General features: G+C 37.4%; 1 protein-coding gene across 1 annotated transcript; it reads right to left on the bottom strand.

Annotated features, from left to right (window-relative positions):
- Window positions 1-13081: 13081 nt before the first annotated feature.
- On the bottom strand, window positions 13082-13957 carry LOC145117367 (RING-H2 finger protein ATL52-like). The gene has a single exon (XM_079053666.1). The coding sequence runs from the start codon at window positions 13955-13957 to the stop codon at window positions 13082-13084; it is 876 nt and encodes a 291-aa protein (XP_078909792.1).
- Between the last annotated feature and the right edge of the window lie 391 nt (window positions 13958-14348).

Here is a 14348-nt window from a genome sequence, read left to right as displayed (position 1 = left end):
CTGGTGCTGCTTGGGCCTCCTCCGTGGTCAGCTGAAATGCGCGACTCTTCACCGCAGGGGCCTCCGCCTTAACAGGGCAACCATTAGTAATCCTCATTGTGGCGGGCGCATGCGCTGCCACTTCTCCTCCCAACAACCTCATACAATCTGCCTTTTTATGGCCGGTCTGGTTGGAGTGAAAACAAATTAGGCCTTTCTTGGGGGCAATCCCTGCTCATGTGGCCCGACTGGCCACGAGCATAACATGTCGAGCCTGTCACCCGACACACTCCACTTTGCGGCTTACTACACTTGGCACATCGGCCCCGGCCCTGCTGTCCCCTACTGGGAGAATCGGAGGTCTTAGGCTTCTTAGCCTGACCCACTGCTTCCTGAACCTGCTCCGACTTCCGCTTCATCCGAAGCTTCAACTCAATTTCCCGTTCCTGGGCCTTCTCCACCATGTGATTCAGGGTCTTGCACCCCGAAAAGCTCACTAACTCATGGATATCATCCTTCAGCATGGAATGATACCTCGTCTTCTTCATCTCCTCATTCGCAGCGTACCGCGGAACCAATAGTGCCCTCTCCTGAAACTTGGCGGTGATCTCCGCCACTGTCTCTATAGTCTTCTACAAATCCTGGAACTCTCTCACCAAACGCTGCAACTCAATGACCGGTGCAAACTCCTGATCAAACCTCCTCACAAACTCCTCCCAATTCATCTCAGCCACACCCGCTGATCCCACCTCGCGGATAACCTCCTCCCACCAGTCTCGTGCCCGGTCCCTTAGCATACAAGATGCGAATGCCACCTTTGCCGCCTCGGGCCAAAACCTCGTGCAATGGGCATTATCCATGTTTTCCACCCAGCATTGACTAGTAATGGGGTCCCTGACCCCAAAGAACTCAGGCGCACCACACGCCTTGAACTCCTGGAACGAGGGAGCTCGGGCCCCAATCTGGCCTGCAGCAATCTCGGCTCGAAAAGGCCTAAGACGCTCCTCCATGATCTCCATGATTCCCTCCTTGACGGTACCAAAGATCACCGGGGTAGCGTCAAGGATGCCACGAGTAACCTCGAACGCGATGAGATCGCGCAGCCTCTCATCAATGGGCGATGCACCAGAGCCCGAACCTGATCCTAATCCCGATCCTGAACCTGAACCTCTCGTGATGATCACCATCCTCAACAGAAAAAAATACCACATAATATAAATTGATAAGGAAGTTCGAGATGATTCCTCCTTACCGGACTCCTTAGAGCTTCCCGCCCTGTCCTTGTTTCGGGTACATGTCTTGTGCTTTCTGTAACACGGGCCCAATACTACATTCCAGACCTACGTGTACCTTCCCAAGGGTCATAACTGATACCTCTAATTCACCCAAACAAAATAACATGACCTACATAATACAACATAAACTCAAATCCTAGACTATTATAGGATTTCTCAATCCTTACCGAACCAGAAACTTAAGTCAATCATAGAAGGTTGCCCTATGCATGCAAGTTATACACAAATAAAATCACATAGACTGTCAAATAAAGCTTCTAGCCTAAACCACAACCAAACAAGGAACATGTATAGGGCAGAATTCATCATTCTAGGGCTATGAAATCCTAGACGTATACAACTTTGAAAGCATACACTTAGCAAATAACCAATTCAACATTAATTTCCAAACATAACTATAGCATGGCTAATACATTGGGAACACTTACTTGTGTTGGATTAGGTTTCTAAGCCCATAACTATAACTGGTATGTACTTGACCCGAGAGTAGCATGATCCATTTCGGGTTGCCTTCACCAGGATAATTTGATAGGATGGATATTTGAGAAAGAGGTTATTTATGATTTACTAATATATTATAAGTATAATATATTAATTGAGAAATCATATTATTTAATTAGTATTGATCAAAATTTAATTTGGAATTAATTTAGTGATCAAAAGAGACTGATTAAGTCAATGAGTAATATTTATAGTTTGGGCCAATGATCCATGTTGATAAGGGATGGACTAAATATTTATGAGAGTCCATGAAGAATTAGTCCAAAGGGCCCATCATGTGGATTATTGGATTGATTAAAGGCTTAAGTAAATGGGCTAGGGTTTACAAGTTAAACCTTAGGAATTCCAAACTATAAAATGAACCCTCTAGCTTGCAAAATCGGCCACTAGTACTCCAAGGTTCATACCTAGCCGATTTTGAGCTCCTAAATCTCTCTCTCATATTCATCCAATTGTTCATGGTGTTTGTGACTTGTTTGAGGCACAATACTTGGGGTGCTTGCTCTCTTAAGGCCAAAGTTCTACAAGCTACTACACAAAGTAATCTTCTAATTAGTTTTTTATTCAAATATCACCTTGTATGCTAGTTTAGGCTTTATGCTTTGGAAAAAGAATATTGCATGTATAATTAGAGAAAACTTAGATCCAAAGCTATTAGGGTTGTATGTGCACCATAAGAGTGTTATAGTACCTAAAACACAATTGTGGTATCAAAGCCATGGGTAGTTTTCTATTATATAGTTGCATTTTTGAATTGTTCAAAGCTGGAAATATGAAATGTGCATTCTCTCAGCATGGACTCGCCGAGTCCACTCATGAACACGACGAGTCCATAAACTGGCTCGATGAGTCGGACAGTCTGTTGGCATATTTTCGGGATATTTGGCCTGGATTGGATTGGGATCACTACCACAAACTGTTTTGCATCATAAAATCTGTTTTTTCTGATATGGTAGTGATTATACTCATCCAATCAAAGATAATTGTCAAAATTTTAAGATAATTATTGGTTTTTATGATAAACAAAATTACTTGTAAATTGTTGATTTGATATTATCTTGTTTTATGAGTTTGGTTAGATTAATCCTAGATTATATGAAAATTTTATTTGTTAAAATTGATCTAAATGTTTTTTAATGACTACCATATCTTGTCCTCAAGTTATGGAACATGAAAAATCTCATCCATTAAAATGACATTAAACTCATAAGTTATGGAAATGAAAAGTTTTCAAAAGTTACAAACTTTGTCATCAAATTTGGAACTCAAAAGTTTTTTATAAAGGAGTTACAAATAAATTGATCTTAATGTTTTGAAGAGTTCCATAAGTTATGGAACTTGAAAAGTCTCATCTTCATTAAAACATTAATGCACCTTAAGTTATGGAGTTCAAAAGTTTTTCAAGAAATACAAAACTTGCCCTCAAGTTTTAAAAGTTGAAAAGTCTCAATTAAGAAACACTTAATTCATAGAAACCCTAGGAATTTGAAAAGTTTTCAAAAATGTAACTCATGGGTTCATAACTTAATATTAATTAAATAGTTTTAATTTGATGTTTTGAATAGTTTAATTAACTCTAATGGACTTTATTAATAGTTAATTAAATGTTTAATTAAAAGAAAAAATTAATAAATCCATAATAATAACATGGTTTAAGTTTAATTAAATTAAGAGTATAATTTATTAATTAAACCATCAAGTATTTTAAAAGTTTAAAATACACCTTTATACTATATAAAATTAAAGGTTTAATATATTATATGTATAAGTTAAAAGTCAGTATTACCGTTACTAGGCCTCATTCACGAGGCTGGTCTATAAGGGGGGTATAAAGTTACTGCCTATAAAATAGTGGTTTAATGGGTGTCCACTCTCACCCACCGCTTCCTTGACTGGTGGAGGGTCGTTAGCCGAACGGGTAGGATAGGAAATTAATTCTCATTAAAGTATAATGAAAATACCAAGTAACTAAACACTTATAAATTCCCAATCTTAGTTACTTAGGAAAAATGTGAATTTTGTGCTAACCCATGAAATTACACTTTGCACCTTGTTAGGCCGTTAGTGGAGCGTGTGTGGTTAATCGACACACTAATTTGGGACTGACAATGTGTGGCAAAGGGTAGCTTGGTGTTAATCATGGATCAATGGAGCGTGTGTGGTTAACCGACACATTGATTGGATGATTTGTAACATTAAGTGTACCAAGCTAATTTGCATGGTTATTCACACCTTGTTTGTGATCCTCGGCATCCCAGTCACAAACTTGAAAGGCATAATCGAGATTAAACATGCCATTGAAAAAGTTCAATGAATCTCTAAGGATCTTGGAATTTCAATTCATTTAAAACCTAAAGTTCATTTTTGTTTTTTATGGTGGAAATTGGTAAATCGTCATTTACCTACCTTCAAATATTTTGCAATTGGATTACGACATCCCTCTTCCGAATTGTAGAATATTGTGTTGGGTTCTAGCCTTAATATTTCATTTTGGGTGTTATATTAAGGACTTAAATCAACTAAACTTGAATTTCTCCCTTGTAGATGTCTAGTTCGGACAACTATGGTCTTCCCGAATCTTTTGGAAAAAGCTCTCCTCATGAAGATAATTTTCCCAAAAATCATACTTCACTTCCCCCACCTCCTCCAATTATTCTCCCTAACCCACAAGTTCAAAGACTTGAAAAGTTCAAGGTCACTCAAGCCCTATTGTCTATCAAACACCAAGATGGAAGGTCTGTATGTGCACATGTCTTGGAGATGAAGTTACACATTAACAGGCTGGGAATGTTAGGAGTCGTTGTGTCAAGGAAGTTGGCTGTTGACTTGGTTCTTCAATCACTTCCTAAGTCATATGGTGAGTTCATTAAAGATTATTATATGACAGACCGCGACATGTCCCTTATCGATCTTACCAATTTGCTAATTGGTGCTGAATCAGCAATGATTTGGCGCACTGGTAATGCAAATTTGATTGGAAGATCTATTTCCCAAACTTCCATGGACATTGACAATGGAAACATTGGTAGTCCATAAAATATTTCTCTTTCCAAGGGAAAGGGAAAGGCTAAGTCTGAGATTGTCCCGTGTACCATTCCAAAAGAATCTGTTTGCTTCTATTTCCAAGAGAAGGGGCATTGGTTGCGAAGCTGTCGTATCTACCTAAAGGACCACAAGGATGGTAAAGTCAAAATATATGAATCTGCTTCACGTAAGTTAACTATCTAACTCTACTAAGTTCCTATTTATAGATTCTTAATACATGATGAGATAAGATTACATTTTGATGTTTTGTAGGATCAAAGGAAGCTTAAAGGAAAAACATGTTGAGTCTGATCGCGAAGAGATGGATTTCGATCGCATGGTTCGATGATCGGATTTTTGAGCTGATGCTAGGAGTTATGATAAATTGCTTAGGAATATGTAGTAACATAGTTTTCATTTGTAATTGCATTGTAAGGAAAAGTTTTTCCGTATTTTATAAATAAAAAAATTTGTTTTTATCTTATATTTATAATCTCCTTGAAATGACATTTGTGAAAATTGATGTTTGTATGTTTCTATTTTTAACAATATGGATTTGATTCTTTTGTTTGTGGTAGTGTCAATTTTTACCAAATAAGAAAAGATTCTCATCACCTAAATTTCAGTTGGATAGAAACTTGGAATCATGCAACTTGTATTGTGTGATGAATGAGAACCTTCGTCTTTGGGAAATTAAGACTAATTCCTTGTTCACATGTATATGTGAGTCGAGTGAAGGATTAGGAGATTGGGTACACTTGGTTGTGCGCTGGTTAGGTCCACCACAAAGAACGATAAGACTATTCATCATGATTTACTAAATTTTAGTAAATATGGTTATGCTTACAAGATTAAGTGTAATTCTGAGTCATTGGAAAAGTTTTAATGTATAGCAGAACAAATAAGAAGAATCAAATTAGGCAGAAAGATAAAAGTTTCTCCAATCTGAAAGGAAGGGACAGTACTTGAGCATCATGTTTTATGATTATCTTAGTGATTATGAAACCATATCACAAATTGATCCTCTAAGGACATCTTAGTGCATTTGTATGGCTAAGAAGAGGAATCGTGAATTGTTGAAATGGTTAAATCAAAAGGTGAATCATACTTCGTTCTAAAATCAAGTCTTAGAGTCACACTCCAAGATTGTGCCTTGAGTGACATAATCTTAAGAAAGGTTTATAACACTTATCAAATGTAGAGTAAAATGTTTTCTACTCTTATACATTTGAAATTGGTAAGTTGTGATGTTTTGGATTAAACAAAGATCAACTAAGACCGATTGTCAGAAGTGTTTGTCTTGATAAGAAACCACACTAACTCTTGAATATTTGTTTGTCAAGTAATGTTTCTTGACAAAGAGAATCTTATATGTCAAGAAGTCAATGGGAGTCTTAAAGATCTTGAATAGTTTCAAGAACTAATCAAGAATAAAATCTATTATTAATTACTAGCACACGACTTAAGGTTTGTAACCTATCGTGTTGACATATTCTTGTTTCTGTGCCCATTCCAGTTAAGTTGACTATGCATGTGAGTTCTATGAGTTCTCAATTGTTTGCATAACAATTTGGAAGCAATGGTAGGCCCTTGAGTTGCCAGGTGGCAAGAAATTAAGATTGAACAAGTTCAGTCCATATGAGTTTGGATTTGTCACTAACCTTGTCTTGTGATTATGGTTATGACAAATTTACATGGATATGAACACATACACCATAAACTCTAAGTGTCATAAGGTTTCTCTCTGTTTCATGAAAATGATTGTGAGGAAACACTTTCACCAAGTAGATTTTAAAGAGTTAGCAATTGTGATATTTGCATTCTCAATTCGATTATGATTACGGCATCCCTCTTCGTAGTTCGAATTGTGAGAAATGGCAAAAGGTCTAAACATTTGAGACTTATTGTTGTAAGTTCTAAAATTGTTTAGACACACATCTGAGCTATCTAAGGAAATGTGTATGAATTTGAGAAGCTTAGATAAAGTCTTATCAAATCATCTTGTATCAAAAATCTGAACTTTGGTAAGAAAATCAACAAGTATTGATTTCTAGAAGTCCAGCTTATTTCTGAGTACATGTCAAAGCTAGTGGGAGCATAAGTGTTATGCTAGTAAAATAATAATTATTATGCTAGTGGGAGCATAATTATTATGGTAAGTGTTGCAAGTTAGCAATATTAATTATAGAAAACAAAGGTTTCAATTCGCAAAGTTACAGGGTTTGAAAAGTTGTTTTGCGATAATTAAGGAAGAGGAACTTATACTTCATTTCAAATCTAAAAGCTTACATTGTGAGATTTTAATCAAATTTAGTCAAGGATATACATGAATGTTATGTTGGAATAGTTCAACATAAGGAAATTCTATATATGGAAATATTATAGCAAGAGAATGGTAAAGTATCATGTCTTTATGTAAGACATTTTGAATCGTATCCCATATGCTTCGGGTATAGGATCGATTGCATATGTTATAATATTTATGTGTTATGGATTTTCCAAATGCCTATGGCATTAAGAAGGAAAAAGGACCAAAACCGAATATGACTAAAGTTGGTAAACAATTGCTAAGAACAATCTAAGGTAAAGATTGGTTGCTTGTGGGCAATTGGAAGTATAGTAATGGATGGACCATATTGACATTATTATGAATAGACATGATTCTATTAATAATGAGTTGTCGTATGGGAAATATGGAAATGTTTCCATATTGGGAGTTGGATATTAGGAATCTATGTGTAGGTTAGAAACTTTTATGCAAGAAGGATGTTCAAAGGAATGTACTTTGAAATTGAGACTTCGCTTCCATGGAATTTTTTTGTTGTCAATCTCCAGTGGAATACTTTGTAATTTTATTGTCCAAGTCTCTGTGGCTTTGGTGCATTGACATTACAAAAGGATCATTGACTAAAGCTTAGAACCTAACACATTCTAACACTGGCAAGAATTTGGCATTCTTCCACTTGTGATAAAGATTTGGAGTTGTGAAATGAGTTTCATTGAAGATGTATTCAATTGATCTATTTCACAAAGAAAGGACCATAGGTAAACATAGTGTGCATGCTTGGATCATGGGATAACTATTGTTTTAATTCAAGTATAAAGTTGATAAGTTGAAACATTATACAATGAGTAATGTGTAATCAATATGGTGATTGAATAAAAGGTGTTTTATTTATATTCAAAAGTTTTGAGACCATATTGGATTCGATTATTATTGTGTTTCACTTTGCATGTTTTGACTTCCTGAATAACTAGATTATTCAAAGTATCCACAGTCGATCATACTTTGGAAGTAGGTATTGAAGCTAGACTGTCATGAATGGGTCTGTAGATTGTCTAAAGGTGTTTAGACATAACACAAGTTTGTTGCAGTATTCCTGAGTACTCCTGTAATAAGATTTGAGTATTGGACTAAACCCACGCTCATTTGAATCACTTCATGGATTTTATCACGAGTGATCATGAGACGATAATATCTTATATTCTTGAAACCAAGACATGTGAGTTGTAGTTTACAAGTCGGTTGCACATTGACATATGTAAACGCACCAGTAACTTGGTGTTATAAAACATATTGTTGTGTGTGATTTGATGAGTAAATATAGAAAGCACATGAGTCGAAGTTTATCCATTCCTTTTACCTAATGTAGGATAAAAGCGATATCTGTGGGCCCCTAGATGATTTAGTGATGACACCCTAAGCGCTTGGCCAAACCTGGACTGATATGATTTGTTCAATTAGTCAGTCGTCATAAATCGGAAATCGGGAAACTACACATGAACAGAGAGAATGATTATAATCCATGTCTCAGTTCATATGATATCTTGTAGAATGGAGGAATATATGATCCCTTATCTAATGGACGCGTCATTAATTTGTTCAGAGTTCGACATCGGCTTTTTGAGAACTACGATTGCTAGTCGGTTCTTCAAGTCGTACTTGAGGTTATAGTTATTAGACTTATCCAAGTGGGAGACTGTTGGATTAGGTGTCTAAGCCCATAACTATAACTAGTATGTACTTGACCCGAGAGTAGCATGGTCCATTTCGGGTTGCCTTCACCAGGACAATTTGATAGGATGGATATTTGAGAAAAAGGTTATTTATGATTTACTAATATATTATAAGTATAATATATTAATTGAGAAATCATATTATTTAATTAGTATTGATCAAGAATTAATTTGGAATTAATTTAGTGAACAAAAGAGACTAATTAAATTAACGGGGACTGATTAAGTCAATCAGTAATATTTATAGTTTGGGCCAATGATCCATGTTGATTAGGGATGGACTAAATCTTTATGAGAGTCCATGAAGAATTAGTCCAAAGGACCCATCGTGTGGATTATTGGATTGCTTAAAGGCTTAAGTAAATGGGCTAGGGTTTACAAGTTAAACCTTAGGAATTCCAAACTATAAAATGAACCCTCTAGCTTGCAAAATCGGCCACTAGTACTCCAAGGTTCATACCTATCCGATTTTGAGCTCCTAAATCTCTCTCTCATATTCATCCAATTGTTCATGGTGTTTGTGACTTGTTTGAGTCACAACACTTGGGGTGCTTGCTCTCTTAAGGTCAAAGTTCTACAAGCCACTACACAAGGTAATCTTCTAACTAGTTTTTTTTATTCAAATATCACCTTGTATGCTAGTTTAGGCTTTATGCTTTGGGAAAATAATATTGAATGTATAATTAGAGAAAACTTAGATCCAAAGCTATTAGGGTTGTATGTGCACTATAGGAGTGTTATAGTACCTACAACCCAACAACTTGAGCTCAGCCGATTACGCACATTGCACTCTCTCCTTTTTACTTACGAAAACCGTTTACAAGAAAACTTTAACTTTTGATTTCTTTTGAAAAAGGTTTTACCATTTCCTCAGTTTGGGTTCTGACACACCCGATAGTATGCCCGAATCTCTCAAACCAAGGCTCTAATACCAACTTGTAACAACCTAAAAATTCAGATAAGAATTTTCATTTAATAATTAGAAATCTCATTCATATTTGTTTCTCCAAAGATCCATTACATAAATATATTATTCAAGATCAGAGTTTCCAAAACAACTAATGCGGAACTACTGGAGAGTGCACACTACGCCATCAAGCCGGGCCCTTGCCCTTAGAACCAGAAGTACCTGAAACACCCAACAAAACTGTAAGCACACGCTTAGTGAGTTTCCCAAAATACACAAAACACATAACCATATAATGTCATGCACATATACACAAAAATCTGCCATGGACTCCCTCCATGGTCTTCAACCGAGATGCCTTGGGATACCCCCATGGTCTTATACCCAAGGGCCATGGGCTCCCTCTCATGGTCTTACCAAGTGCAATGGGCTCCCCCATGGTCTTCACATAAATCAACACATACCAAATAACAAACCATTGCATATTCAACTATAGAAATCACTTATCAAGTAATGGGCCGACATTGGTGCCTTCGACCCATTGGTATAGTGAGAAGACTCACATCAGTCTGCTGAAACTGTCACTGCTCAACTACCAGCCAAAAATCTCACACAGAACAAATATACAAATACCCTAATTAGGATTATAATTCACCCTAATTAAAAAGCCCAGAGATCTAAGTCCAAGTTCCTCTATAGTGGCCCAAAGGTCACTCCTCCACTAATGGGCCTAGCATCCAAAGTCCGCAACCATTATGGGCCACAAGGCCCCAAAGTCCCAACTAAGCTACTAATGATCCAATAATGAGTTTCAGGACCCAACTGATCCAAAACCTCATGCCCAAGATCAAAAACCCAAAACCCATATAAGGTCCAAAGATTTGAGCCCAACGCTTAACAAGGCTGCCTGAGCCGTACGCCCGACGTACACACTGGTATGCGCAGTGTACCTCAGCCGGAGGCAGTACGCACGACGTACATGGGTGTATGCGCGACGTACGCTCCAGTTATACAACAATCTGTGCAAACATTTAATGCATTAAGATTTTACGTCCAAAACTCAGATCTGGACCCATTAAGACCTCTAGGGCTATAAAGTTGCCAACTTTAAGCCATTGCATGGGTGCAAGAAGTCCAAAAACAAAGATCAAGTCTCTTAAACCCTTTCCTACGTCTTATCTCAAGAATGGAGACCAACCCACCTCAAAGCTTGCACCTTTAAGCATTGAGACACTAGAACATAACTGGAAATGCAACTAAAAGGCTTGCGAGTAGCTCATACTTACCAAGATCTAACCTTTTCGGGTCAAAAGGGGAAATGTAGCCTCAACCAAGAACTTAAGGAAACACAAGCAAAGATTTGAGCTTTATACCTCTATGTGGTGCCAAATGAGTAGCAAATGTTGGATCTAAAGTCTTGCACCACCTTCTTCACCACTAAAGAAACTCAAAATCTCACTACAAAGCTCAAGAGGTTCAAAAAATGGCTAGGGTTAGCTAAGAGGGCCGAAATGACAGTGGAGGCTGAGGTGAGGGAAGGTCTTGGGGTTATAATGGCGTTTAAATAGTGCACAAACCCTAATCACTAGGGTTTTGGTCTGAGCCACGTACGCCCAACGTACGAGATGTACGCGCAACGTAGGCACCCGGAGTCCCCTACGCCCAGCGTAATAAGAGTTATGCCCCGCGTACTAAAAAAGGTCAAAATTCCAATCTCGAGGACCAAAAATGTCATAAACTCAAATTCCAAATGTTAAAAACCAACCTGATCAATCTTGGATATTACACCAGTAAGCGTATTCACAAACACTAACCCCCATGAAAATTAGATTGAAAAAAAAAAAAAAACACCTCTGAAATGGAATTGGGGATTTCATTCTTATTTGAGAAGTGTCAATTAATCTAATTAATCCTTGAAATCAAGCCGTATTTGCATGGGGATAGCCAACGAAGGTAAAAGTTATGAGTAAGTTGGAAGAAACAAACTTATTTGTTGAATAGAAGAAATGGATGGTTGAACACCTTTGTGCCTTTCCTTATTGAAACAAAAGGTGTTTAACAGAACTCTAACTAAGTGACTTAATACGAAATTATGTGTAAAACCTATAGGTATTAGCGGCGACACCAAGTATTGCCGGCGACAGGAGTATTAGCGGCGACAACTATCTTTACAGACGACATTTTGATCAATAGCGCCAGAGCAGTAGCGACGACTTATTACCAGCGATTTGGTTACCCTTTACCGACGACTTTTGTCATCGCTAATTGTCTTTTTTCTTGTAGTGCTATTTGCCTTGTTCAAGGTGTTCAGGTCTTTCTTTCTTTCTTTCTTTCTCTCTCTCTCTCTCTCTCTCTCTCTCTCTCTCTATATATATATATATATATATATATATATATATATATATATATATATATATATATATATATATATATATATATTACAAAATTTAATTTCTTATAATTTTTCCGAATACTTCCCGAGTACTCACTTCTCGTCTAAAACGAGTACTCGCTAGTTGCTACTTGCTATATAGTCAACCGATCTGAGAATGCATAACGATTTTTGCAACATTAATCGTAAAAAACCATCACATGTAGTCCCAAGTTAGTCGGTGAAGTTTGTATCAATTTCTTTTATATATAAATGACTCAATAATATAGTTTCAACCTATTATTAATATACTTAAGCTAATAATATAGTTTCAACCTATGATTAATGTAGGTATGGTAACAATATGAACCTGAACTAAGAAATACAAATTACATAAGAGTCAAAATCTTTTAGGAACGGACATTCATATGATTCAATCGCATTGTGTTCATTTCAAGGACAATGTTACAATGTTGTTTACACTTACAAGTTTCAAGTATTAATCCAATGTCCACGTAATCCACCAAACGACCTAAAGATGACATGTATACATTCCGATATTGGTTTATCTTGGTCTGTACACATAGCCACCAAAGGTCTCAATCTATGCCATAATCACACGAAATTGATCTATAACCATCTCGAATCTGGTGCATCCTGGTGCAGCCTGTTTGCCTTTCGTTTTGGGAACTCAGAAGCAATCCTTGTTAGACCTTTTCAATGTCAGATATTAAGGTACCAAAAATATTTGCTAGAGCCCAAGCCTCTGTAACCCTCCCATGGAAATTAACAACTTACTGAAGCTCGAAAACTAAAGAAACCGTATCCGAGAGTATGAATCAACTCTCGTCTTTTTATTTATGCATCCCTAGTAATCCACTAGGAGATGCCACATATAGATTGGATCCAAGATCTTTAGATTATTTATAAAAAACAATCTCTCATGTCATCGAAAACATTTCTTGTAATCCTAAAAGAATAAACATTTCAGTATGGAAGAATGCCACTCTCTTGTCCTACACACATCCGAGAAATCGACTGCCTCACCTTCGAGGATACACGTAGAAACCCCCTGATGGATTGATCCCTAATGGAAGAATAATACTGACAATCTTTGTCCACATTGTCTAGCTGTATATCAATGGTAACACAAGCAGTTTGCCCCATTGATAACGATCTTTTTAACTCCATTCCTGACAACATTTCCTTCGTTTCTCTTGGCAAAACCAAGGAATTACAATGTCGAAGCATTTCACCCGATCGAACTCTTGGCCCAGATGTCAATTCACCATCATTAATACCATCTAAAACGTCGATCCCAGAATCGGTTTGATGATCATGACCTTCTGGTGTAGAACCCACCGACGTCGTATTATGATCATCTGTTAACGCTCCCACCGATCTACAAACCGGGCAACTACGAGCCTCATCATCTGGTGCAACCACCGGAACCCTACAAACCGGACAACTCGTGTGACCCACGAACCATTCGTCAATACACTTGACATGAAACATATGCTTGCAATTTGGCAACAATCGGACCTTATCGCCATTATCCACATCACCTAAACAAACCGCACATTCATATGGATCCATGGACGAATCAGGTGTCGTATAGGTGATTATCGGGATTGTAAGAAGCGTCTTTTCATCGACGCCGGTGGGTATTTCGGCTCCTCCGGCCATGGTCTGTATCGACGCCATTCTTGCAGCTTGCCTTCTCATGCAGTATCTAACAACTAGCAGATGATACATGAGTATGGCTAACGCAGTGGCGCCGATTCCCAATATGGAGATGAATAAAGGAGTAAAGAAAGAATTTGTAGAGAAGCTTTTTGAGTTTGATGATACTACAGCATCCATTATCGATCATGCATGTAATTGTGTTATAACCTGTAAGCAAGATCAATGTGCTTGGTCATGTATTTATGGTTTGGATGTGGATGATAATTGGTCCTTTTGTTATGGTTTCCTGAGGGTAGATACAGATACAGGGGGTAGAAGTTCAGGTAAGAAACTGGTGGCTATTTTCAAGGTTAAAAGGTCTCTGTTGTTGTTTGGAAAGAACCGAAGTAGGTGAACACTTGTACGAAGGGCAGAAAGCCGGTGAGTTTATGGTGGTAAAGTGGCCAGGTGGAATGGTGTTGAAGAGGGGGTGGAGTGACTTGGCCTCTCAAGATAGAGACTACTTGTTTTCTGGCTCACAGAAAACATAAGCAATCGGTATTCGGTAGCTTCATCAAAATTAAATCGA

This window comes from Lactuca virosa, chromosome 1 (assembly GCF_052849685.1).
Source record: "Lactuca virosa cultivar CGN04683 chromosome 1, Lactuca_virosa_CGN04683_v6, whole genome shotgun sequence".
In the NCBI taxonomy this organism is placed as follows: domain Eukaryota; kingdom Viridiplantae; phylum Streptophyta; class Magnoliopsida; order Asterales; family Asteraceae; genus Lactuca; species Lactuca virosa.
The sequence above is the reverse complement of the archived record's forward strand: the minus strand, read 5'-3'. Positions and strand labels throughout refer to the sequence as shown.

Bases quoted from the DNA above. Each gene is read 5' to 3' on its own strand.
- LOC145117367 (XM_079053666.1), bottom strand. From the start codon at position 13,957: ATGGATGCTGTAGTATCATCAAACTCAAAAAGCTTCTCTACAAATTCT.